Source organism: Chionomys nivalis, chromosome 6 (assembly GCF_950005125.1).
Source record: "Chionomys nivalis chromosome 6, mChiNiv1.1, whole genome shotgun sequence".
Classification (NCBI taxonomy): domain Eukaryota; kingdom Metazoa; phylum Chordata; class Mammalia; order Rodentia; family Cricetidae; genus Chionomys; species Chionomys nivalis.
In genome coordinates, this window is record NC_080091.1 from 11,809,002 (window position 1) to 11,834,972 (window position 25,971).

At 52.1% G+C, this 25,971-nt stretch overlaps 4 protein-coding genes and 1 non-coding gene across 9 annotated transcripts; 3 read left to right on the forward strand and 2 right to left on the reverse strand.

The window, feature by feature from the left end:
- Positions 1-5,998: 5,998 nt before the first annotated feature.
- Clpp (caseinolytic mitochondrial matrix peptidase proteolytic subunit) lies at positions 5,999-11,242 on the forward strand. The gene is made up of 6 exons (XM_057771361.1): positions 5,999-6,235; positions 6,332-6,403; positions 7,131-7,227; positions 8,366-8,553; positions 9,170-9,275; positions 10,936-11,242. Exons 1-6 carry the CDS (start codon positions 6,050-6,052, stop codon positions 11,103-11,105), a joined length of 819 nt encoding a protein of 272 aa, XP_057627344.1. The 5' UTR covers positions 5,999-6,049; the 3' UTR covers positions 11,106-11,242.
- A 1,051-nt stretch (positions 11,243-12,293) lies between these two features.
- Positions 12,294-14,219, forward strand: Alkbh7 (alkB homolog 7). The gene is made up of 4 exons (XM_057771362.1): positions 12,294-12,679; positions 13,403-13,576; positions 13,663-13,787; positions 13,956-14,219. The coding sequence occupies exons 1-4, from the start codon at positions 12,431-12,433 to the stop codon at positions 14,116-14,118; spliced, it is 711 nt and encodes a 236-aa protein (XP_057627345.1). The 5' UTR covers positions 12,294-12,430; the 3' UTR covers positions 14,119-14,219.
- A 104-nt stretch (positions 14,220-14,323) lies between these two features.
- Positions 14,324-16,882, reverse strand: Pspn (persephin). 2 transcript variants are annotated; one of them, XM_057771364.1, is made up of 3 exons: positions 15,278-16,882; positions 14,846-14,937; positions 14,324-14,758 (listed from the first exon to the last, which is right to left on the reverse strand). In XM_057771364.1, the coding sequence occupies exons 1-3, from the start codon at positions 15,328-15,330 to the stop codon at positions 14,442-14,444; spliced, it is 462 nt and encodes a 153-aa protein (XP_057627347.1). In that variant the 5' UTR covers positions 15,331-16,882; the 3' UTR covers positions 14,324-14,441. The 2 variants fall into 2 exon arrangements, with proteins under 2 accessions (XP_057627347.1, XP_057627346.1); XM_057771363.1 differs by having other exon boundaries at positions 14,846-16,882.
- Positions 16,883-17,064: 182 nt separating this feature from the next.
- Positions 17,065-25,821, reverse strand: Gtf2f1 (general transcription factor IIF subunit 1). Of its 4 annotated transcripts, none has more exons than XM_057771360.1 (13): positions 25,502-25,821; positions 25,369-25,415; positions 23,894-23,966; positions 21,422-21,615; positions 20,749-20,919; positions 19,306-19,490; positions 18,416-18,569; positions 18,269-18,327; positions 18,079-18,198; positions 17,903-17,976; positions 17,693-17,831; positions 17,495-17,585; positions 17,065-17,404 (listed from the first exon to the last, which is right to left on the reverse strand). In XM_057771360.1, exons 1-13 carry the CDS (start codon positions 25,511-25,513, stop codon positions 17,200-17,202), a joined length of 1,524 nt encoding a protein of 507 aa, XP_057627343.1. In that variant the 5' UTR covers positions 25,514-25,821; the 3' UTR covers positions 17,065-17,199. The 4 variants fall into 4 exon arrangements, with proteins under 4 accessions (XP_057627343.1, XP_057627342.1, XP_057627341.1 ...); XM_057771359.1 differs by having other exon boundaries at positions 17,495-17,588; positions 25,502-25,820; XM_057771358.1 differs by having other exon boundaries at positions 18,269-18,330; positions 25,502-25,818.
- Trnak-uuu (transfer RNA lysine (anticodon UUU)) lies at positions 24,719-24,791 on the forward strand. The gene has a single exon. It is a non-coding gene; the product is annotated as a tRNA-Lys (tRNA).
- Positions 25,822-25,971: the final 150 nt, after the last annotated feature.

The window sequence follows — 25,971 nt, forward strand, 5'->3', positions numbered from 1 at the left end:
GGATGACAGCCGGCTCTCAGACTGTTGTGGCAGTGGTGACTCTTGCTAGGACAGATGACTCCCACAAGGACGAGCCAACGCCCACTGGTGTCACTTGTTATGTAACTCTACTTTCAAAATCAGAGAGTTGGCACTACCGACATCTGGAGATTTTAATCTGGTTTGAATTGTCTTGACCTGGATCCCTTGGGGTTTCTCCCCATTTCCCTGTGTGCAGTTTGTGCAAACCACACAGCTATTATAAGCTTAATCACTAAATTCTAGAGGAAAGGCAGTGGTGGCTCCTGTCTGTCATCCTAGCCCTCAGGAAAGACACTCTGGAATTGGATGCCAATCTTGGCAACATAGTAAATTCCAGGCCAGCCTGAGCTACAGGAGACCCTGTCTCGGACAAAAATCACCAAATAAGGAAATGTAGTAACCCCTTGAAGAATAGAAAGGGGATTCCAACCCCACCACATCCCTCAGAACTTCAGCTTGTTTAAAAGGGATTACAAGGTTATTGCATTTTAGAAAGAGCCAATGACTTGACAAAGTTTTTTTTTTTTTTTGTCTTAAACAATTCATATGTGAAAAGGAATAAGACTTACTAGCAGTGAGCCTGGCACGGTGCTACATGCCCACCATCTCAGTAGTACTGAGGCTGAGGCAGGTAGATTGTCATGATTTCCAGGTCAGTCTTGTCTCAGAAAATCAAAAGTAATACATGCCAATACATACACACAGCTGAACCAACCCCTCAGCCCACTGAGGTTTGAATAGTGACATTGAAGGACTGCGGAAGTGGAATAGCAATTGATAGTACTTGTTGCGTAGATGGCAGTTTCTGTCCTGTCTGGTCCTGCAGCCATTCAGTCTGAAAGAAACACACACAGGCTTATATTAACTATAAACTGTTTGGCCAATTAGCTCAGGCTTATTATTAACTAGCTCTTACAACTTAAATTAATCCATAATTCTTTTTTTTTAAATATTTATTTATTTACTTATTATGTATACAATATTCTGTCTGTGTGTATGCCTGCAGGTCGGAAGAGGGCACCAGACCCCATTACAGATGGTTGTGAGCCACCATGTGGTTGCTGGGAATTGAACTCAGGACCTTTGGAAGAGCAGGCAATGCTCTTAACCTCTGAGCCATCTCTCCAGCCCCAATCCATAATTCTTATCTATGCTTAGCTATGTAACTTGGTACCTTTTCTCAGTAAGGCATTCTCATCTTGCTTCCTCCGCATCCGGATGATAATAGCATCTCTGCCTTTCCTCTTCCCAGAATCCTCCTTCTCCTTGTCTGGTTGCCCCGCCTATACTTCCTGCCTGGCCCATCGGTGTTTTATTAAACCAATACAAGTGACAACTCTTTAAATGTACAAGAGCATTAACCCACAGCAGATAAGGAAAGGGGAGATGATGTGGGATGCTCTTCTGTATATGTTTTGTTTTTATTGGTTGATGAATAAAGATGTTCAGCCAATGGCTTAGCAGAGTAAAGCCAGGCAGGGAATCCGAACAGAGATATATAAAGAGAAAGTAGGCAGAGTCAAGGAGATGCCATGTAGATGCTGAAGGAGAAAGATGCCAGAACATTACCAGTAAGCCACAGCCTCATGGTTAAACATAGGTGAATAAATGGGTTAATTTAAGAGGTAAGAGCTAGTTAGGAATATTACTGAACCATTGACCAAACAGTGTTGTAATTAATATAGTTTCTGTATGATTATTTGGGTCTGAGCAACCAGGAAATGAAAGTGCAGTCTCTGTCTAAAAATGGTGCCCAACCTGGGGCTCGGACCCATGACCCTGAGATTAAGAGTCTCATGCTCTGAGGTGGCTGAATGGCTGCAGAACTGGGTAGGACAGAAACTTCTGTCTACAAATGGCACTGAAATGTTTGGCAAGAATTTCCATATAAAGCCTGAGAAAGCTTAAAAGGGGATTCTAGACAGACAAGAACTGAGACAAGTGTAGCATCTTGGTAAGAGACGTGGTTCCTATAAGAGGTTTCCTGACTCAGGATTAGCAGCAAAAACCTTGCAGCTCTTTTAAGAGGCTTTGCTACCAAACACTTAAATGGTATTTATGAGTAGCTGACGCATGCTTCTTGGTGGTGGCAGGGACCTAGAAACTCCAGAGTTGTAGCAATATACATGGCTCCCATCTGTACCTTTGCCATAAAGCTAGACTCTCAGGAAGCTAAGGATGGGAGAGAGTCAGCCACCAAAGTCACAGCTTTAATCCTAGCCAGATTGCTTAGCAGATTAAAGACTCATGTCAGAAAAAGATAGAGATATACAGTAAAGACAGATTCAAATGAAAAAAGCCTCTAAATGGTTTACAGTGTGTTTAAAAATAAACATAGGTTGGGAGAGAAAAGAAACGGGATATAGAAAGCACTTAGGGGAACAAAAGAAATAGCGTTGTAGGTATGGTGGTGCACACCTTTAATCCCAGCACTCGGGAGGCAGAGGCAGGCGGATCTCTGTGAGTTCGAGACCAGCCTGGTCTACAGAGTGAGTTCCAGGACAGTCTTGGAGTGAGTTCAGCAGGAAGTAGCCTTGAAAACTACACCCACATTCCAAAAAATTTGGTTATGGATATTTGTCTTTGTTTAGTGTGTTGGTTAAAAGTTGCTATCAATAATGGTCAGGGAAAAAAGTTAAACCAAAGAGATTAGATTCAGGGTCTTGTTTTGAAAAGAAAAAAAAGGGGAAATGCTGTGAGATAATGCTCTTATACACTGTAAAGACTTGTCACTCACATTGGTTTAATAAAACCCTGACTGGTCAGTAGCCAGGCAGGAAGTATAGGCAGGGCAACCAGACAAGGAGAAGGAGGATTCTGGGAAGAGGAAAGCAGAGATGCTGTTATCATCCAGATGCGGAGGAAGCAAGATGAGAATGCCTTACTGAGAAACGGTACCAAGTCACATGGCTAAGCATAGATAGGAATTATGGGTTAATTTAAGCTGTAAGAGCTAGTTAATAATACACCTGAGCTAATAGGCTAAACAGTTTATAGTTAATATAAGCCTGTGTGTGTTTCTTTCAGACTGGATGGCTGCGGGACCAGGCGGGACAGAAACTTCCATCTGTAGTTGCTGTTTTCAATTGGGCCTGTATTAAGTTCCCAGCCAGGCAGCTCACAATCATCCGTACACTCAGTATTTAATCCCAGCACTCAGGAAGCAGAAGCAGATAGGTCTCTGAGTTTGAGGCCAGCCTGGTCTACAGTGAGTTCTAGGACAGCCAGGGCTACACAGAGAAACCCTGTCTCAAAAAACAAAAGAAAAAAATGTGCACCACCAAGCCCTGGCTTGTTTTTCTTTTTAACAATTTTTTTAAAAATCTTTCATTTTTTAACAGTTTCATACATTTATGCAAAGTATTTTACAAATCAGATTCATTCCTATTCCTCCCAGTCCTCCTGGCAAAGCCTCCTCCCACCTTCACGTCCTTTTTCTGCAACCCTCTGAGTCCAGTAACTGCTGCCTGCTGGAATACTGACTGATCTTATCCAGGCAGCCGCAGCTGCTGTGAGGTCACGAGTGTGCATCAGACATTTCACAGCCTTCACCCCACCCTCCAGCTCTCGCAGTCGTTCTGCCCCCTCTTCTGTGATGTCCCCCAAGCCTTGAGGGGCAGTGGTGCTGAAAACGTCCCACTTAGGACTGAGCACTTACACCTGCTTCTTCCTCTGCGTCTGACTCGTGAGTCTCTGCAAATAGGCAGGAACATTCCAAAGGCAGTTTCACATCCAGCGAGCAATGAGAGGTAGGTGTCTCTCCTTGGCCTGTGACTTCCGAAGGTGGGCACCAGGCATAATTCCCTCCTGTAGAATAGCCTTGACTCTAACCAGAAGGCTGCTGGCTGCCCGTCACTCTCGGGCCACTATTGCACCAGGGTTGCTATCCTGCCGTTCGTCAGAGTGGCAGTAGTCAGAGGCCACAACCGGATAACACAACTGATTTCTTTTCTTTCCCAACAGACTGAATGTCACCTTCTGGCACTATGAAATCAAACCAGCAGGGAGGAAGGCCCCAGTTCCAGCTTGGCTTTTCTGTGTCCTGCAACCAAAGTGACTGGTGTCTTCAGCAACTAAGTCTTGTCACCTGATTATGGTAGGCAACCAAGAGCCATGGCAAGAGCCTGTGTTGTTGTTGTTTTGGTTTTTCAAGACAGGGTTTCTCTGTGTGGCTTTGGAGCCTGCCCTAGAACTCACTCTGTATACCAGACTGGCCTCAAACTTACAGAAATCCGCCTGCCTCTGCCTCCCAAGTGCTGGGATTAAAGGTGAATGTCATCACTGCCTGACTGAGGCCTGTGTTGTTGGAATAAATCTGGGGAGAAACATTTCCGGCCTTTGATGTTCTTTTCTGGCCTTTGTACAAATTTAAATGCAGGTTCTCAGTTACCAAAATGTACCTTCCTCAGGAAACACAGTGGCTGCTCAGGAAATCTTTTCAGAATCCTGGGATGCACCAGAGACTCCCATTTTATAGGCAAAGAAACTGAGACTCAGGAATTCAGCAGCTTGCCTCAGTTCATTATATGATAGCTGTTTGACCTAGAATAAATTCCTTAACATCTCTGGGCTTTAGTTTCCTTTTAGTAATTCGGAGATGAAGTAGTTGCTATTTCTTGGGGTTGCTAAGGATATTAAATAATATGGGGCTGGAGCATGGCTCAGAGTTAGAGGCCCCCCCTAAGAATCCCCTAGTGAGGGGCTGGGGGCTTTAGTTTCCTTTTAGAAACTCCGAGATGTAGTTGCTATTTCTTGGGGCTGCTAAGGATATTAATTAAGATAATATGGGATTGGAGCATGGCTCAGAGTTGGAGCCCCCCCCAAGAATCCCCCAGTGAGGGGCGGGGGGGGGCAAGGCTTGGCGCTGGGAATCGAGATGAACAACTGTGTAGAATGTCTCCCTATGAAGCTCTTGTTCTACAACTACAAAAGACAAAACCAAAAAGATCAATCAGTGCAACTACTTTAAGTAATGCTTATGTCAGGTGACAACTAATTGGGAAAGTTCCAGACTGTGCTTCTGGTGGTAGCAAAGGCAGTGAGTTTCTGCATACATGTCTCAGCCTGATATAGGTGTGTTGGGAAAGAGCTCAGCAAAGAGCAGAGGGAGTCTCATCTGGAAGGAAGTGTGGCTACTGGAGCCAAGCGAGTGTTCAAGGAAGACTAAGGTGGGTGCAGAGGTGACTGACGAGGAGCCATGATGTCACGGGCTGTCACGGGCTCGATGGCTCAGTTTCACCTCTTCCGAGGACCTCCTAGCACAGGCTAGGCTGGAGGACAATGGAGAAGCAGGTGTGGCCGTGGAGGGAGTTTATGGGATTTGGGTCAGGCGGCGGCAGCTCGAGGTGGCGGGGACAGTATTTCTCAAGGTGGAGGACCGTGCATCTCACAGCAAAAACTGTCCACCTGGAATGGGACAATAAAAGGGACGTTTCTAGAGAGCTGGGCACCCTCCAAGAATGAATACAGCTACAGCGAACATCCGGTGACTCCGGCAAGATTCAGGACTCCTGCTCTGGGGTCCTTGGAGGCCTCCAGGAGCCCTGCCTCAGCGTCCCAACTCCTTAAGCTGCTTTGTTCAATACGTTTCTGAGCGAGTCCAAGGCTCGACTTCTAGCATAAGTCCCACCCCCCTTTTCCGAGCGCCTACACCAGGAGTCATGGCTGAAAGCCCCTGGGAATTGTAGTTCCTAAGACCAGGCAAGCACATGCGATGCACCCAGGGATTGCTGCGGGAGCAACGGTGGCGGGCAGATGTCTCACCTGAGGCATCACCTCACCCCGTCGTGCGCTGCTTCCCGCGTGGGCACCGCGGAACTGCAAAGCCCCTAGCGTGAACCTGCATAAGACCAAGATAGGTTTTCCCTAGTCTTTCGAACGCTAACTTCCAATGAAGACCCCGCCCACAGACTTACCCCCGCCTTCTGCGGCCCCACCCACTCCGTTCTCGGAAGTGGACTAGCGAGCGACTCCCGCAGAGCACGCCGGGAATTGTAGTTCCGGAAGCCACGCCGGGGCGCGCGGAGGTATGTGGCCCCGAGTGCTGCTTGGAGAGGCCCGGGCGGCTGCAGGCGGATACGGTGCTGTCTTGTCTCGCTTCGCCGTGCGTTTCTCTCTGCCATGGACTGCTGGAAGCGGCTCACCACTGCGGAGGAGCCTGCATGGAACTGCTCCGCGAGCTTTCCCGCTCATCCCCATAGTGGTGGAACAGACGGTACGGGGTCCTGGTGGGGACATGGCGTGGAGACTTGAGGCGGCAGGGCGGAGTGCAATGGTCGCTGACCTTTCACCTCTGTTCTTTTCCTACCAGGGTCGAGGAGAGCGCGCTTATGACATATACTCGAGGCTCTTGCGGGAACGCATCGTGTGCGTCATGGGCCCGGTGAGCGACCCCGGTGCGCTCTGGAGACACCTAGCTGAATCTCCAATCTTTCTCCCCTTGTCAAGCTCTTGTCTGCTCTTCCTCATCCCTGGTGACCTCCTAGACCCTAGTCCCTAACCATAAACATTCTTTTTCTTTTGAACCAAACTCTTGCTGTCTAGTCCAGGCTAGCTTCCACCTTGCCATCCTTCTGCCACAGCTTCCCGAATGTTGGGTGTCAGGTGCATACACCACCGTAGTCAGCTGTTGCCAGCTATTCTTTGCTTTGTTGTCTTCTGCGGCAGGGTCTCACGCTGGCCTTGAAGCCCCTATGTAGCTGATGGTGACGTTTATTGGGGTGAAGGTGTACCACCACACCAGGGTCATGCCGTGGTGGGACTGGAACTCAGTGCCAGCGTTCTACCCGCTGAGCCCACAGCCCCAGTTAGATAGTTGACTTTTTGAGACAGGGTCGTATGTAGCCCAGGCTGACTTTGAACCCTGATCCTCTTGCCTCCAACTCCCAAGTGCTGGGATGACTGGTATGTACCACCACACCAGGTCTAGGCAGTGCTTAGAGCATGCTAGGTGAGCACTCGACCCACTAAACTACGTCCCAGCCCTGTCCTCAGCTTATTGCCTTCCAGTGTCTGGGGCTCCCTGACCACCCCCTTTCTATGATGGCTCATTAAGCCTCCATCCAGCCCACCTTCAATCTGGGGACAACCTCTACCCTCCCCACTTACAGATTGATGACAGTGTCGCCAGCCTGGTGATCGCTCAGCTGCTGTTCTTACAGTCTGAAAGCAACAAGAAACCCATCCACATGTACATCAACAGCCCAGGTGAGCAGGGCCTGACCTGGATGGGGCTCGAGAATATCCCCTCTCTGGAGAATAGGTGTGAATCAGCTTTCTGCAGAATCTAACATTTAAACTCGCTCCGGGCATGGCAGGGTGGTGCACTTGGCAGGCAAAGGTGGGCAGATCTCTGAGTTCTAGGACAGCGAGGGCTACTCAGAAATTTAGTATTTTTAGCCAGGTGTGGTGGCGTACACTTTTAATTCCAGTATCCAGGAGGCAGGTGCAGGCAGGTCTCTAGAGGCCAGCCTGGTCTACAGAGTGAATTCTGAGACTGTCAGAAAACAAAGAACTAGCTAATTAATTAAAATCGCTCCGAAAGGGCTGTCACTGGCCTGGAACTTTCCAAGTATGCTGGTGTGGCTGGAGAGTGAGCCCCAAGTATCCTCGTGTCTCCGCCTCCCCGGTGCTGGAATTACAGGCGTATGCTGCCGTGTGTATTTTGTGGGTGCTGGGGAATCTGAACCCACTGCCACATGCTTGTGTAGCGGAAACTCTGCCACCTATAACCCGATTTCCTGTTGGCTTCTCACTTCAGCTGAGGTGGCAGGCATGAGCCCCTGCCCTCTGCAGAAATAGCTGATTTTTTGTTTGTTTGTTTGTTTTGTTTTTCAAGTCAGGGTTTCTCTGTAGCTTTGGAGCCTGTCCTGGAACTAGCTCTTGTAGATCAGGCTGGCCTCGAACTCACAGAGATCCGCCTGCCTCTGCCTCCTGAGTGCAGGGATGGGCAGTGTTGATTGGGCACTCGTCAGGCCAGGGGCCTCTCACGGAATTTTCTACGTAGTGAGCACGCTTATTTCTCAACAAAGTTTCGAGTGGAAGGTGAGGATGCTCACCTCCGATCTTACGAAGGGCAGGTGTGCCTTAGAGAGTGGGAATAGCTGGCCCTTCATGGTGACCAGAGTTCATAACCAGGAGGAGGCTGGCAGAGCCGTGTGTGTGTGTGCGCGCGTGCACGCGTGTGTACATGTGTGTGTTGTCCCATGTACGTATGTTTCCTTGTGACCCCTCCTCTCATTCCTGTCACCCACCCACCCCTATGATGTTTGTACTCATATTTTACTGGAACAGAACTGGGGTGGAGAAGGATCCTACTGGGCCCTGACGTGCTCACTGCCCGCAGGTGGCGTGGTGACTGCGGGCCTGGCCATCTACGACACAATGCAATATATTCTGAACCCCATCTGCACGTGGTGTGTAGGACAGGCTGCCAGCATGGGCTCCCTGCTCCTCGCTGCTGGCAGCCCAGGCATGCGCCACTCACTGCCCAATTCCAGAATCATGATTCACCAGCCCTCTGGAGGTGCCAGGGTGAGTACAGGTCTTGCAGGGACGTGGGAGGAAGTCTAGGCCGCTGGTGTTTGCTTGCTGAGGCAGCATCTCACCTTACAGCCTTAGCGGTCCTGCAGCACACTGTAGACCAGACCGGCCTCCAGCCCACTGAGATCTCTGCTCTGCCTCTGCCTCTGCTCTGCCTCTGCTTCCTGCCTCTGCTTTGAGATAGGTGTTTTCATGACTTGGGAGGTGCTCCTTGGGTAGAATGCCTGCTACGCATCAGCAAGACACTGGGTCCTATCTCCGCCGCCAGAGGAAAGGATAACTAACGAAAGCAGAGCCAGGCATGGTGGGCAAGCGCCCTCAGTTCCAGAACTCGGGGGGCAGAAGCAGACAGATCGCTTGAGTTTGAGGCCAGCCTGGTCTACAGAAAGAGTTCCAGGACAGCTAGAGCTATGTAGAGAAACTGTGTCACAAAGCAAAAGAAAAGTAAGATAAAATAAAATTGATCAATGGGAAGGAAATAGGCTCAGAAACGGCAGGGTTGAAGCACAGGAATGGCTCCCTCACTCTGGCATCCCACTGGGGGGGCGCGGGGAACCCCTCCAGTTCTGGGCTTATCTTCTTCCTGCATTTACCACTCGCTCCTCAGGGCCAAGCCACAGACATCGCCATCCAGGCCGAGGAGATCATGAAGCTGAAAAAACAGCTGTACAACATCTACGCCAAACACACGAAGCAGAGCCTACAGGTGATCGGTGAGCACCCAGCCCGTACAGCACTTCCATGGACTGCATTGTCCTGAGCCAGGACTTCCCCACCTGGACATTACTGTGGTGGGGTCACCCTGGGCCTTGGGCGCGGGCAGCAGACTCACTGGCTACAAATGCTCTGAGCCTGTGACCCCTTTCAATGCTGAGAGCCAGGTGTCTCTAAATGGTGGCGGTGTGGATTAGGGGTGGAGCCCCGCCTAGAATCCCCAGTGAGGGGATGGGAGTGTGCCTTAAGTATAGATTTTATGCCAAGTAGTGGTGGTACATGCCCTTAATCCCAGCACTTGGGAGGCAGAGGCTGGCAGATCTCTTGAATTTGAGACCAGCCTGGTCTACAAACCAAGTTCCAGGACAGCCAGAGCTACACAGAGAAACCTGTCTCAAAAATCAAAACAAAACAAATATACATTTCTTTCCCTTTTTAAAAAAATTCATTCGTTTTTTATTATATGTGTATGTATATGAGTGTTTTTCCAGCGTGTATTCTGTGAATTGCATGTGTGCCTGGTGCCTGTGGAGGTCAGAAGAGGGCGTCAGATCCCCTTGAACTAGAGTTATATAAACAGTTGTGAGCCGCTGTGTGGGTGCTGAGGACTGAACCAGGGTCCTCTGCCAGAACAAGTTCTCTTGGTCCATCCAAGCCAGTTCTCCAACTATCAGCCATGAAAACTGGCTCCATCGGTCCGTGCTGTTTTGACAGAGTATACTTGGGTGGGGGGAGGTAGCAAGGGATACTGATGCCAGCAGGGTTTCCCTGGTGCTTGTGACAAAATGGTTGATTTGGGGAGCATGTGCTTGCCACAGTGGATGTGTGGTGGCGGTCAGAGGACAGTTTGTATAGATCAGCTCTCTCCTGATACTTTGTGCATTGTGGTGGTTGAACGCCAGCTCAGCGGAATTGGTGGCAAGCCATGTGGCTGGCCTGCATGCCATTCTTTGGTCTGTCTTGTTGCTGGTGTGTGTGGGCATGCGTGTACTGTGACGTGTAGAGGCCAGAGGACAGTGTTCAGGAGGCGATTCTCTTCACCGTGGTAGTGCACACCTGTCGTTCCCAGCACTTGGCAGGTACAGGCAGGAGAATCGGGAGTCATCCCTTTGAGGCCAGCCTGGGCTCCATGAGCTCCTGCCTGAAAACATGTATTTCTTACTGCTGGGGAAACTGAGACACAGAGAAGTTCCAAGCCCCATGGGAAACAATTGTCAGAGTGCGTGTCTTAACTCAGGAAGCTGGAACACGCTGTGGGGCTGGAAGATAAAATGCTAGGAATGGGTATCTGAGTCCTGGGAGCAGGACGGTCAGGGACAGCTGGTGCCTGGAAGGCAACCTTTGACCTTCAGCTCCCAACCCTTTGCCTTGCTGGAATTACAGGTGGTTCTGGGGACGGAATCAGGGCACAGAGCAGGCTAGACCAGTGCTCTACCAATTGAGTTTTTTTTTTTTTTTTTTTTAAGACATGATCTTGTTCTGTATCCCTGACTGGCCTTGAACTTTGTATCCTCCTGCTCTAGCCTCTCAAATGGTTTTCTCTTTTAGTAACAGCACCTCCTGTGGTCCCATCCTCACAACTTCATACACCATCTGCTACTGGTGGGGACTTCAACCTAGGTATCTCTGCTCTGACTTAAATGTACTGCTTCCCGCCAGAGTCGGCCATGGAGAGGGACCGCTACATGAGCCCCATGGAGGCCCAAGAGTTTGGCATCTTGGACAAGGTCCTGGTACACCCACCTCAGGATGGGGAGGATGAGCCAGAACTGGTACAAAAGGAGACTCCCACAGGACCGGCTGACTCTCCTGCCCCAGCGAGTACCTAAGGCCTGACCTCATCTCTAGGAGCGTGGAGACCCAGGACTGCCCCACACTCTGTCTGCTGAGCCCAGAGGTACCCCTGGAGAAGATGTGGATTGAGGCTGCCCGCCGGCCTGAGACACTGTGACTTTACATTAAACCTTTGTGGTTTTTGTCCCATGTCTGAGGCACCTTCCATTACCTCTCCAAGACACCAGGCTGCTTTCACTTTGACTCCATGACAAACCACTTTGTCGAGACAGGGTTTCTCCATGTGAACCTGGCTGGATCTCAAACTCATAGATCCTCCTGCCTCTGCCTCCCAGTGCTGGGATTAAAGGTGTGCTCCACCGTGCATGGCTGTTAGCAAGCTTTTAAGCCATATACTACCCCAAAGCCAGTAGGTAGAACTATGGTTTTATGCATTTACTCTTTGTGTGGGTTTATGTACCTGAGTGCAGTACCCCTGGTGGCCAGAAGAGGGTGTTGGGACCCTGGAGCTTCCCTGTGGGTGCTGGAACTTGAGAGAAGTACCTCTTACCTGCTGAGCCTGTCTCTGCCCCTGGAGAGGGTAGGTAGTGTGGGCTAGAGGTCCACCAGACGCGACATGGAGGAGCCACCATCCTCAGACCCATGAGAGCTGGCTCTTTGCCATAGGATCCAAAAGCAGGCTGGAGCCAGAAAGAATGGTAGGGGAAATTTTTGTGGACTTTTTACTAAAAAGGGAAGCAGAGGATTGGGTATATAGATATAGCTAAAAAAGGAAATTGGATACGTTTATTTGTGGGAGAGGGGGCAGGTGCCAGTATCCCTGTGGAAATCTGGAGTGACTTCTCTGCTTCCACTGTGGGGGTGGGGTAGTCCTAGGGATCACACCAACACTACCAGTGCCTTTACCTGCTGAGCCATCTTCGTGAGCCCAGGTGTTATTAGGGTGGTAGACAGTTTTTTGCTTTTAAATTCAGAAAATTTGAGGTGTGGGTTGTATTAATGGGTCTTATTTGTTTGAGCGTCTTATTTTTTTTTTATTGTTTGGACAGCATCTCCTGTAGATCAGGTTGACCTCAAACGTGTGTGTAGTCAAGGCCGACCTTGAAGTTGCCATTCCCCTTCTCTCCGCCAGGGTGTGCTGAATAGCAGCTGTCGGGTCGTTGAACCTCTAACCTTGACTTTGCCCCACGTGACCCCAAGCCTCGGTTAGCCCAGATTCAGCACCTCAAGCACGAACCAGAGAGATCAAGGCAGGGCCCAGAGGCGGGACCAACACTAGACGGTCTGGGGCACAGCTAATAGAACGAGCTCATGTCCACTAGCGTGCGGTAGGAGGCGGGTTCGGAGCTGGCCTCAGCCAATGGCCTGCGGGAACATGGGCCGTCTTTTAAGCGGTCGCCTGAAGATGGCGGTCAGCGGGCGCCTGGCGCTGCGAATGCTTTCTGGGTGCGGCTGGGTTCGCGGCTCGGACCCCGCCGTGCTGAGCCGCCTGCGCGATGAGGCCGTGGTGCGGCCTGGCTTTCTGAGCCAGGCGGAGGAGGACACGCTCACACGCGAACTGGAGCCTCAGCTGCGGCGCCGGCGCTACGAGTACGACCACTGGGACGCGGTGAGTGGGCGGAGCCCCAGGGGCGGGACCGATGAGGGCACGCCCACGGGGCGGGGCTGTCTAGTAGACAGCACTGGGGCGGGACTCGGTGGGCTCGGCCCGGCTAGGGCCGGCGTAGTGCGGCTGGGACTGGGGACCAGTCTCCCGCGGCAGCGTGTGACGCACTGCTTTGGTGTGGGACGTGGCGGGTACTCGGCAGCTCAGGAGGCACAAAGTTCGGAACACTAGGATCCGTACATCCTATGGGACAGTGCTAATCTTAATGCCAGAGCTGAGGAAGGGGGAAGGTCTGCAGCTGGGTGGTGTGGGTGGGACCTAGAGCAGGGGGGGCCTGAGCCTGGAAGGTGAGCCGAGAGTGTTGAGTTCCCGGGGATAAAGCAGTGCATGGGGGCTTGGAATCAGAAGGCCTTTGTGGGCATCAGGGAATGTGTTGCAAAGGCAAGATTCCTTTGGACATGAGGTCTTGCAGCTGATGGCTGTCGACAAGGTCAGAGGTGGGAAGAAGCCTCAGGTGAGGGGGTGTCAGCAGTTGGGGTCTCTCTAGGGTCTTAGTGAGACTGAATTGAGCCCGGAGACAGACTCCGAATACTGGGGCAGCACCAGGGACTAGGAATTGGAGCCCGGAGACCAGATGTGCGGTTGAGACCTCTGAGCAGGAAAAACTACCTGTGGACTGTGCCCTCTCCTGTAAGTTTCCAATCACGACCTGAGCTCTCTGTGCAGGCCATCCACGGCTTCAGGGAGACCGAGAAGTCCCGCTGGTCTGATGCAAGCCAGGCCATCCTGCACCGGGTCCAGGAGGCTGCCTTTGGCCCTGACCAGACCCTGCTATCCTTGGTTCACGTGTTGGACCTGGAACCCCAGGGCTACATCAAGCCCCATGTTGACAGTGTCAAGGTGGGCAGAAGGTAGTTTCTCAGAACTCCCAGGATCTGGGTGGGCAGGAGGGCAGATCTGAGCCTGACCCCACCCCCTCTTTCCAGTTCTGTGGATCCACCATTGCTGGCCTCTCCCTGCTGTCCCCAAGTGTTATGAAGTTGGTGCACACCCAGGAACCTGAGCAGTGGCTGGAACTACTGCTGGAACCAGGCTCCCTCTATATTCTAAGGTAATGCCTTGCCCAGAAGCCCTCAGATGAGGTCAGGTGCTTCTAATACCTCTTGTTTGTGCTCTCACAGCAGAGGAAGCAGCCACCACCACTCAGAAAAAACTGTAGAAATGCTGGAAGGGCGGGATTTCCCCCTACCCACCCCAGTCAGCCTCTCTCTTCTTGCAGGGGTTCAGCCCGATACGACTTCTCCCATGAGATTCTTCGAGATGAAGAATCATTTTTTGGGGAGCGACGTGTACCTCGGGGCCGACGCATCTCAGTGATTTGCCGCTCCCTCCCTGAGGGGATGGGGTCAGGAAGGCCAGGAAAGCCACCCTCAGCCACCTGACTTCTACGCCTGTCCTCTGGACTTGTGAATAAAGTTGGAAAAAGAATACTGTGGTTGTCTTCAAATTACCATCTGCCAGGGCTAGGGCCCCCAAGAGACAAGTCTTAGAACCCACATAGCCTGGAGGCTGCCAGGGTGTACCCTATCACACAGACTCCTAAAGCCATTAGAACATTCCTTTTATTGCATTAATTGCTGATCCCCAGTCCCGGGTCTCTTCCTTCTCCTCTTCACCTAGACAGGTTTCTAATAAACGTTACGTGAGCCCTTCAAAGCCCAGGTTGCCTCATGCTTCTGATTCTGAGACACAGAGCTGGCCACCTTCAGCCACCACAGCCACAAGCAGCCGCTGAGAGCTGAGGCAGCTGCTGCCAGCGGTGACGGTCATCGAGGAAGGTCACATCAGCATAGCTGGTGGGCCGGCAGCAGGGTCGACCATGGGCCCGACCCTGCCCACGCAGTCGGGCCAGCACCAGGCTGTGCTGGGTACGGGCCTCTCGGGGACAGCTGCCAGCACAGTATCGAAAGATGACCTTCTCCTCTGAGGCATAGCCCAGGCCCAGCTCAGCCACCGGCAGTGTCAGGCTCCACAGCTGGCATGGACCAGCCAGAGCTCTTGGAAGGCGGACATGGTTGTTACCTAGTGCAGGGTAGAACGGGAATATGAGGCAAGAAGAGGGCTTTAGAAGGAACTGGGGAGTCATGAGGCGCCCCCAGGAATTCTTACCCTCCTGCGGCTTCCAGGTCCCTCCAGTCTCTGCCATCTCGTCAGATGAGATCTCTTCTGCCGTTGCAGCCCCTTGAGGATCAGAGCCCCACCTGAGGCCCAGGTTCAGGTGCAAGGACAGGAGCAGCAGAAACGTGAGTGTTAGTCCTCCTGCAGCCATTGTGACAGGGAGGTCCCAGGACGCCGAGACCCTGGTCCCCTCAATTTATTCACTGCCTGTTCTGGGGATTAAACTCACTGCCAGCACCATGGCTTAGGGAAGCCACTGGGGTTCCACCCACCTTGTCCCCACATCCTCACCCCTAAGAATTGATGGCTTACCCACCCAGACATTCCATAGATCCATTTCCGATGCCCCTGATTTATGAGTGCCATAAACATCAGCCAGAAACAAAGCCCAGAGCTGGCCACCAATCTGTGTCCCCACCCCACCTGCTTTTGCTGGGAAGTGCAGGGACACCAGAAGAGAGTCTCTTGTAGGTCATGCCCTAGAGTGTGGGCCATGTGGGGCCAATCAGGACGGGAAGGGCTCATGGCAGACGCAAGAGTCAGTGGGCTTCCATCCATCTCGGATTCAGTTAGGATTAAGGCATCGCACTCTTGTCTCCGGGCCTGGTTGAGCCAGCATCAAAACAGGAAAAGGGAGTCTAGGCGATAGCCAAGGACTGGGACTCCCCTTCTTGGAAGGCCAACCTGAAAAGGCACAGCCATAGCCAATCTGGGTTTTAGAGCATCAGAGCCCAAGGGGAAGCTGGAGCTTGCTGAATCCCATCATTCCCGAGAAGGAAGAGGTTTTGCTGACTTTTATACCCTAAGACCCAGCAGTGGATATGGGCAACATCAAACCAAGGACGTTGGAGGCAAAGGAATCCAAGTGGTGCTGGACGTGGCAGTGCATGCTGTCCACTCCTGGACACCTCGGCGCTCAGGAGGCTGGGGCAGAATTGCTGCAGGCTGTAGCCGGCATAAGCTAGAGCGAGGCCATCTCCCACGTTCGAAGCCCTGGGTTTCATCCAAAGCACAGCATAAAATGACATGAGGGGCATATCTGTCATCTCAGCACTGGGGAGGCTGAGGCAGGAGAATCACTAGTTCAAGGCCAGCCTGGGCTATGTGAGACTCTATCTCAAAAGGAAAAGAAACAAAAACATTGGCTTTCAAAACCAAAGGTCACTTGTATGTCACAGAATCAAGTTTGAAACAGGTCCCCTGAACACGAGCTCTGCCCCTAACCACAAGGCCATGCATATCCTGCCTGCCCTGGGTGGATGGCACCTTAAACCCAGGTCCAAAAGGCCAGAGAGAGTGGGGTAGGATGCTCAGTGAACAGGGGCATCCCTAGGAATTAGCCCCTTTTCTCAGCCAGGGGCGGCTGAAGCGGGAGTGGGTTTCCCCTGGTGCCACTGAGAGGAAGCCTCTCCCCTCCCTCCCTCCAAGGCTGCTCAGGACCCAGTTTTCAAGGTAGCAGCTGAGGCCAAGAACCAATCAGCCATGTCACCACCCAAGAATGTAAAGCACTCTCCCTGAGCAACGCCCGGCTGGCCTGGATAAAATATATCACTGGGCCTGTCAGGAGATAAGGGTGACCCCAGGAATGTCACTTGGAAAAGGAAAACAGCATCCAAGTGCCAACACTAGGAATAAGTTTGGGTTTCAGTGGCCATGGAAGGAAGCACCTGAGCCAAGAAATGCAACAGTGGCTGGGCTGTATGCAGCAGTACTGTCATCCTAGAAATGCAACAGTGGCTGGGCTGTATGCAGCAGTACTGTCATCCTAGAAATGCAACAGTGGCTGGGCTGGATGCAGCGGGCACAACTGTCATCCTAGCATCTGGGAAACCGATTTCCCAGATAGCCTGGGCTACACAGCGAGACTCTCTCTCGAAAGATAGAAGAGCCATGCCTGCGAGTGGTACATGCCTATGACCCTAGCACTCCAGAGGTGGAGGTGGGAGGAAAGATCAGGAGTTCGAGGGCAGCCTCCACTCTAACAGTAAAGAGAGGACTGGGCACGTAGCTCACTAAAAAGCACCGAGTAGCGAGTCTGAGTCCCGCCATTTCATCACTTGTGCTCAAGCACAGCGAATCCCCATCCTGCACTCCTGGAGGACTGCTGGGAACTGAGCATTCCCAGACAAGGTCCATCGTAAACCCCACACAACACAACGGCACAGGTAGGGCTGGGCGTGGGCAGGGCAGAGCTTCTCCAGGTGAAATTAACTCCTGAAGATGGCACAGGGGACAAGCCCTGGCCATGGACTGAGCTCAGCGGGCAGGAAGGCTGTGTCCGCCCCAGGGGAGGGCTGGGTGGCAGTGAGGACTCGCTTGCACTCTGGGGCAGCTCTTTATTCACGTCACTCTTTGAGGGAGAAGTGCATCTTGTCACCAATCATCTTGCGCTCAGGGTTGAGGCGCTTGAGGATCTGCGCCAGCACATTCACCGTCTGCTCGCTGCTCAGCCCTGTCTTTTTGGTCTGGAACTTTTTCAGCAGGTCCTTTGTGGTCATGGGCTTGCGGGTCAGGTAGCGGCGTACAGCGTCCTCTGTCACCTGGACATCACTGTGGGAGGTGGAGGGAAGGAGGCTCTGGTCACACAAGAGTCCCTTGTGGCCCAGTCCTGTCTTGTAGCCTACTCAGATCTGAACCTACCCGCTGCTGGGTGTAGACTTCCCAGACAGGCTCTGAGGGGCTGTGTCCATCCGCAGGCGCTTGGCTGCTGGAGTCTCACCTGTCCGCTTCCCTGCTGGAGAGAGGAATGTCAGGTGAGGGCAGGGGAGCAGATGGGGCACCAGGGATACAGAAAGATATGGGTTGCCATTGGCTCTCAGTTCCCCCAGGGACACTCACCCTGTTCCAGCTTGCTGGCTGCAGCCCGCAGGGTGGAAGAGGTGCTTGCTGCCTCTGTACTGGGAGTTCCTGGTCGACTGGGGCCCTTAGAACTCCCCCCTGATGGTTTCCGCTCCCTCTTGGGGGGTGTCTTCTTCTTCTGCAGAGATTGGGGTGTGAGTCTGTAGGCTTGGACTACCACTCCCATCCCAGTCCTGGGCTCTGCCTTACCGCCATGAAGAGTGCAGAGGAGGTCTCGCTGTCGATGTCACTGTCCTCCGAACTGTCTGACTCATCGCTGCTGTCTGCACAGGCCAGAGGAGGGTCATAAGCAGAGACCCTAGAGCCCACCCACCACCAGTGAGCAGGAGGATACTGTGACCCTGAGGCTCAAGTGCCCCATGTACCTTTCCTGCGTTTCTTCTCCTGTGGGGTGGGGACCTTCTTCTCTTCCTCCTCCTCCTTGTCTTCCTCAGGAGGCTTCTCCTCCTCGCTCTCCTCACTGCTTTCGCTCTGCTCATCCACGCCTAAAGACATAGGTATAAGCAGAGGGACTGCCAGGAGGGCTCCCATCCCCAGCTGGTCCCTGACACCTACCCTTGGGGCCATCCTCCTGCTGCAGCACTTTGGGCTTGCCCTCTGTCTCATCCGGGGAGCTGCTGTGGGGCAGAGAAGGGCAAACATGAAGACGGATGACCACAGACCTACCACAGCCTACCATGGCCTGCCTCACACCTGCCTCACCTGGAGCCATCTGACATGTAGTCCACCTCCTGGCCCTCAAAGTCCCCATCGTCGCTGTCCTCAAAGGCCTCATCATCTGAGCCCTTCTTCTTTTTCTTCTTCCTGCCTGCCTTGGTCAGTGGGGCCTTTTTCTTAGCTTTGGAGGCTCTGTTGCCTATGAAGGAAAAAGAAGATGTGGGGGGATCAGACTGGATGAGCCCAGAGCGTTGTTCACAGCTAGGTGGGGGCTCCACTCCACCCCAGAGTCATGCCACCAGCCCCTACCTTGTATCACTGTGTTGTGTGGGGCTTGGGGGGAAGGGTTCTCTATCCCTAAGGCCCAACTAATCCTTTTTTAGACATTTTTGGGGCGGGGGCACGTTCAGATAAGATTTCTCTGTGTAGTCCTGGCTGTCCTGAAACTCACTCTGTAGACCTGGCTGTCCTTGAACTCAGATCAGCCTGCCCCTGCCTCCTGAGTGCTGGGATTTAAGGCATGCCCTTTATATTTTAAGATGGGGTCCAGGTAGGCAGGCAGGGCTGGCTGTGAACTCTGGATCCTCTTGCCTAGGCCTGAGGTTTGGGATTGTGGCCAGCGCATCATATGAAGTAAGTCTTCATGTGTCATACCCTGACAAGGAGACTGCACCCCGTGTTAGGCCAATTCATAGAGAAAGCAGAGGCTAGTCTGGGCACTTACCCCTCCCGTGCAGGCAGCTCAGCCTGCCGCCCTCACCCCACTCCACCAGTGGGGTGACTGTCACTCAGTCACCCAGGCCTGGGACCTGCAGCAGAGCACCCTCGGAACAGTCAAACAAACTGCTCCCCTGGAAATTCTGCTAAGGTGCCATGTGTCATGTGCTTCCCTGGGGGCCCTGTCCTTGAACTAGGACCTCTAGGTCCCCGCTCACCCTCCTCGCCACTGGCATCGCTGCCATCGGAGGACATTTCCAGGTCATCCTCCAGGTCATGGATACGCAGCTCACTGGGCTTCTTGCGGCTGCGCTTCTCCTTCTCCTCCTCATCTTCGTCCTGGTCCTGGTCCTTGAGCCGCCGCTGCTGCATGATGCTGAAGTGATTCAGAACCTTGTTCCTCCTGCACATGGGGACAGAGACTGAGCACTCTGGGGATGGTAGAGGATAGTGACCAGGTCACTCAGGCGGGCAGAAAGGATGACCCCGCAAGGTCGCTGATATGAGCCACACAGTATACCCTACGTAGCCTGTCTTCCCATTCAACCAACCAACCAACCAACCAACCACAGAAAAAAACAACCTGGATCATTTCAGACACCCAAATCTTGTAACCATACAGGGTGAACCCTCAGGTCTATGAACACTAAACACTCCTCCAAGCTCAGGGTCTATTCCAGCCATCACATTGGTCAGCTGATTAATATTCCTTTCTATTTTTCTTTTGAGACAGGGTCTCTCTACACAGTCCTGGCTGTCTTGGAACTCATTATGTAGACCAGGCTGGCCTTGAACTCACAGAGATCCTCTTGCCTCTGTCTCCTGAGTGTTGAGATTAAAGGCATGCACCACCATGCCTGGTAAGTTTTGGAGTGTTTTGAGACCAGATCTCATATAATCCTGGCTGACCTCAAACTTAATAATACAGCAAAGAATGAAATTCAACCCCTGCTCCTCTTGCTTCCACCTTTAGGGTAACCAGTGTGCAGGTGTACAAACACACACCACATCCCCCACAATTAATTTATCTCATGAATTACTTAGAGCCGGGCGGTGGTGGCGCACGCCTTTAATCCCAGCACTCGGGAGGCAGAGACAGGAGGATCTCTGTGAGTTCGAGACCACCCTGGTCTACAAGAGCTAGTTCCAGGACAGGCTCCAAAACCACAGAGAAACCCTGTCTCGAAAAAACCAAAAAAAAATAAAACAAAAAAACAAACAAACAAACAAAAAAAAAACAAAAAAAAAACATGAAAAGGGGCTGTACCCCTCATTAAAAAAAAAAATTACTTAGATAGAGCAGGGGTCTTCTGGACAAGGAGCTGTTGTGGACACATGTATGTATTGGGAAGAGACTGCTTTTTGACCTTGTAGTCCTGGCCCCTTGAGAACCAGCACTGGTCCAGGCTTGCAAGCAGGCACACAGCAACCCCACACATCACATAAATACCCATAGCCCTCCCTGGACGCCTTATTCTGGGCCTCCCCAGTTCTCTGTCCCAGCTTCCTTGTATCAGTTTCAACTCTACCTCCTAGGCGGCTGCCATCAGAAAGTTGTGCCCACCCGCGGTGCCACCACTCCCTCAGTTCCCGGCTGTCCTGCTGCCTGTGCTGGGCAGGCTTGCTCCAAAGGTGTTCACAGCGCGACCCCTGTGGCTCACCTCTCCCATTCCTCCTCAGCCTCCTCAGCAGTGAGTGTGCGGTGTCGGGCCAGCGGTGTGAAATTATACCAGTTCTGCACAGGAAAGGCCTCAAAGGCGCCATCGGCACACTGGGTGAAGATGTAGTAGGCTGTGTTCTCTGTCACCCCACCCTTCTTTATGCCTTTGAACCTGTGGAAAGTCTTGGTCAGGTCACAACCTTACCCATAGGGTTGCCTGCACCCCCAGCTACCTCATCAGCACCCATTTGGGTTCTCCTAGGAATGCCTGGGACAGAAGGGCACAGGACACAGCCTCCTTAGCTCAAATCATCGCTTGGCCATCGTCAAAGCTGCTGCTGACAGAATCTGGCCCTGCTCCCAGCCTATAACCCACCATGGCTTCTGTGAACAGAACACTGTCACTGGCTCCATCAGACTCCACCTCCTTTGCCATGGATGGTCCTCTCCCAGGGGTTGTGCCAAGTATTAAGACCTCATTTCGAGGCTACACTCAGGCTGCTGAGCCAGGCCAACAACACCCAGTTGGCTCACCTTCAAGACTAAACCTTGGTTAGTTAGGGCAGTGGTACTAGGACGCCCCTTCTGCTGGAACACACTTGGGGAAGGTGCCCCTCAAGTGTGCACACGTGTGAGAGCACAAGCTAGCCCTCCCCACCACTGGCGCCACTCACTTCCTGCCAGATTTGCCGTTGACCCGGAGCAGCCAGGGCTGGTCCTCAGGCCGGAACTCCTTCAGGACAATGCCATACTTCTTCCGTCGTGCCTCCTCCCGCAGCTTTCGGTTGAATTCGCTGCCTGCTCCGGACTCCGGCATCTCCTCCTCCTGGTAGATCTTCTTGTTGCTCAGATCTCGCTCCAGCCGGGCCTGGGGGAACAGCAGGCATGGTCTCTCAGCCTCTCACAAGAACACCCTTCTGTCTCCCTGTGCTGGGTTCTGTATGCTCCCAGCATGAGGAGTGGGAGTTCATATCCCCAGTACCTTTGTGCAGCTTAGACCCCAGCAGGGAGGGACAGACAGCAAGGCCCAAGTTCAGTGAGATACCGACTCAAAAACTAATGCAGGCAGAAGACAAGAACTGACTCCTGAAATGTTCTCTGATCTGCACACTGTATACCGCACACACCTGTACCCCAACAAATGTCACTGGATAACACGTGCAAAGTGACTTCAGAAGACAGCTGATGTCAGCTCCGGCCTTGACATGCACAGCACACCCACAAGCACGTGTGCACACACAAACAACATACACATCAAGATTCTGGCCACAGGAAATGGGGAACTCAGAATAACAAGAAAACAGACTGGGGCAGAAGACCACAGAAACACGTAGGTGGCATAATGTCCCTCCGGCCTGATGCCAGACTAAGTAACCCTGCTAGCCATAAACTCCCGCTGGGCTGAACCCGGCCTAGCTGTGGAGTTTTCACTCAGCCCTAATCCATCCTTTGTGTGACAGATTCCTTTTGTGGAACCATGTGAACCTTGTTCGAGAGTTTCCCATGGATACAAAGCCTATGCAAAACCTGGTTTAGAGGAAACCCGGGAACCATGGTTCCTCATGAATCAGGTATTTGCACCTGCCCTGGTATTTTCGGAAGCTTCATTCAGTCTGTTTTGAGATACAGAGATCTACTAGCTGAAGTGTAAACACAGGGAAAATAAAGGTGCCCAGAGGAGAAGGGAAACGACTCTGGGTCACGGAGACTGAGCTCTGCAGCCACAGAGGCTAAGCTCATTCTCGTGTGTCTGAGTCTTCATTTCACAGACCGGCGGGAACCCACACATCCGTGCGGTGTTACACACGACACACGTACAGAAAGACTATAGACAGTGTCCACCTGGAGATGGACAGGGGCAGCCCAGACAGTATGGAGATACATTTTAACATGGCACCCAGAATAGGGGGTGGGCACTTTAAAACTTTGGTCTTTAAATTTCCCGATTTATTGGTGTTTTTGAGACAGGGTTTCTCTGTGGATCCCTGGCTGTCCTGGAACTCACTCTATAGGCCAGGCTGGACTCCACTCAGAGATCTGCCTGTCTCTGCTCCCCGAGTGCTGGAATTAAAGGTGTTTGCTTCTGTCACCTGGCTACTATTAACCAAAGAATCCTGTTGTTTAGCCAGACTGGCTTCACACTTACGACTCATCTGCCTTCCTGATGCCGTGGCAACAATCCCGGTGGCTGTTTCCATCTTGTGTTTTGACTTTATCTTTTTGAGACAGGGTCTCGCTGTATAGCCAGGCTGTTCTGAAACTCAGTGCAGACCAGGCTGGCACTAATCTCAGGAAGATCCTCCTGCCTCTACTGCCCAAGCTGGCATTAAAGGTATGTGCCATCACACCAAGCAGGTTTTATCATTAAAAAACTTTTTTTTTTTTTTTTTTTTTTTGGTTTTTCAAGACAGGGTTTCTCTGTAGCTTTGGAGCCTGTCCTGGAACTTGCTCTGTAAACCAGGCTGACCTCGAACTCACAGAGATTCACCTGTCTCTGCCTCCCAAATGCTGGGATTAAAGGCATGTGCCACCACCACCCAGCTAAAAAACTTTTCAACTGCATTTATATTTGTTGTGGGGGAGACTATATGTGTCATGGCATGTTTGTGAAGTCAGAAGACAAATCTGGAGAGTCGGTTCTTTACTTTATCTTTTTTTTTTTTTGTTTTTTTTGTTTTTCGAGACAGGGTTTCTCTGTAGCTTTGGAGCCTTTCCTGGAACTAGCTCTGTAGATCAGGCTGTTCTCGAACTCACAGAGATCCGTTTGCCTCTGCCTCCCAAGTGCTGGGATTAAAGGCGTGCGCCACCACTGCCCGGCTCAGTTCTTTACTTGCTGAGCCATCTTGCTGTCCCCTACTTTTATCTTTTTTAAGACATGGTCCATGTCTCCTAGGCTTCACTTGAGCTCACTGTGTAGCCAAAGACGCTCTTCAACTTAAGATGCCCCTCCCCCACCAAATTCCAGTGCTGGGGTTACAGATGCATGCCACCATGCCAAGTACTATCTCTGCCTCAGCCTCCTCCAGACGGCTGGAATCGCACAACTGCTGGGTTATAGGTGTAGCCACCATCATTTCAGGAAACTGATTACTGCAACCACCAGCCCCGTCAGGTCCCTGCCCAGCCGCCCAGAACGACAGACTCACCTGGTTCCAGGTAGCAAAGTTGACCTTATCCGCCGCATTAAAAGCCATTATGTTGTACTTTTTGGTTGTGTTCCTGGAATGGACAAGACAATTCAACAAATCCACCACGACTGCTGCATGGTTGCAGGTAACGCTGGGAACTCATAGAAGACTTTAGAGCAGTGGTTCTCAACTCTTTAACACAGCTCCTCACACTGTGGGACCCCAACCATGCATTATTTTTTTTTTTTTTTTTTTTTTGGTTTTTTCGAGACAGGGTTTCTCTGTAGCTTTGGTGCCTGTCCTGGAACTAGCTCTTGTAGACCAGGCTGGCCTCGAACTCCCAGAGATCCGCCTGCCTCTGCCTCCCGAGTGCTGGGATTAAAGGCGTGCGCCACCACTGCCCGGCCATGCATTATTTTTGTTGCTCCTCTCAGCAGTAATTTTGCTACGGATCGTAATGTAAATATCTGTGCTTTCCAATGGTCTTACACAAACCCATGAGAGGGTCACTTGACCCCCGAGGGGTTGTGACCCATAGGTTGAGAACCACTGCTCCAGAGTTTCCCTGTCTAAGAAGCTGGATCCATCTCCTCCAACTCAGAAAGAGTGAGACAGATCCACGGGCACCAAACATGCTCACAGTGCATATCTGTACACCCAGACAAGACATTCATAAAGAATAATAAAGCTTTAAGAAAAAGTGGGCCAAAGGTGTAAAAGACCCCCCTACTGTAGAGAGGGGCGCAAGCAGGCAAGGAGTGAAGGCAGATGGGTCTTGGTAGGTTCAAGCCCAGCCCGGTCAAATCAGCTAGGACTGACTACACAGTAAGGCCGACTTCAAGAGCCCGGATAGCTCAGTCGGTAGAGCATCAGACTTTTAATCTGAGGGTCCAGGGTTCAAGTCCCTGTTCAGGCAGAAGTTGTTTTAGACACTCATACACTAATGCTGCCGGGCAGTGGTGGCACATCCCTTTAATCCCAGCACTTGGGAAGCAGAGGCGGGCAGGTCTCTGTAAATTCGAGGCCAGCTGGTTTACAAGAGCTAGTTCCAGGACAGGGACAAGCCCCTGAGCTACAGAGAAACCCTGTCTCGAAAAGCATCTTCAAGGGTGGAGCGCTTGCCTAACTAGCATGCACGCACCTAAAATTGGAGTTGAAGGATATCTCACTCTTAACAGATGTATAACATCTGTGACTAGTTCGGGTTGGTTTGTGTGTGTGTGTGTGTGTGTGTGTGTGTGTGTGTTTTACGATCGAGGATTTCTCTGTGTACTCCTGGCTGTCCTGAAACTCGCTCTGTAGCCCAGGCTGGCCTCGAACTCAGAGATCCCCCTGCCTCCGCCTCCCGAGTGCTGGGATTAAGGCGGCCACCATGTCTGGCCTGAGCGTCTGAAACAGGACAAAGAGGCCGACGCTGACATCAACTAAGGTGTAATTGCTACTGAGGCAAGGGCGGGAAGCCGACCAAAGAGTGTGTGGCGTGGGTGACTTACTTGGGGACACGGACGACATACTCGGTGACATTCTGGTTGCCGGGGCCCTGCAGAGGATGCACGGGTCTGTGAGGCGAGAAGAGGTCGCGAATCTGTCCTGCGACCCCCCAGTTCCCGCCTCATCCATACTCACTATAGCCGCCATGGCCGTTGTTCAAGTGGTTCCGGGTCGGCTTGACCCGGATCCTTTGTGGTGTCCCTGGGTCCGGAGAAGGCAACTTCCGTGTCACGTTAGTAGGATCTTGTGTTTCTGATTTCCAAACCCTTAAGTCTCAGAAAAAGCTGGGAGAGCTTTAAAAAAACAAAACAAAAAACACCCTCTCGGCGCGTGCGTCACAGCCTGACCCGGAAGCAGAACTGCCACTCTGACGGCAGTTACCTCAGCGCCCACTTCAGCTTCGCCTCCAACCTCGGAGAGGAATGAAGCCGCCTGCAGCCGGCGTTCTCTTCTTCTATAGCGTGAATGATTGACTCACGCCGCGCGGCCACGCCCTCCGTGACGTCACGGCGCAGGCACCGCGGGGCGTCCTGGGTAGGGTGGGAACGGCGCCTGGCGGGCGTGTCCTTGGCGCTCTCGCGCGCGCGCGCGTGCGCCGAGGGCGC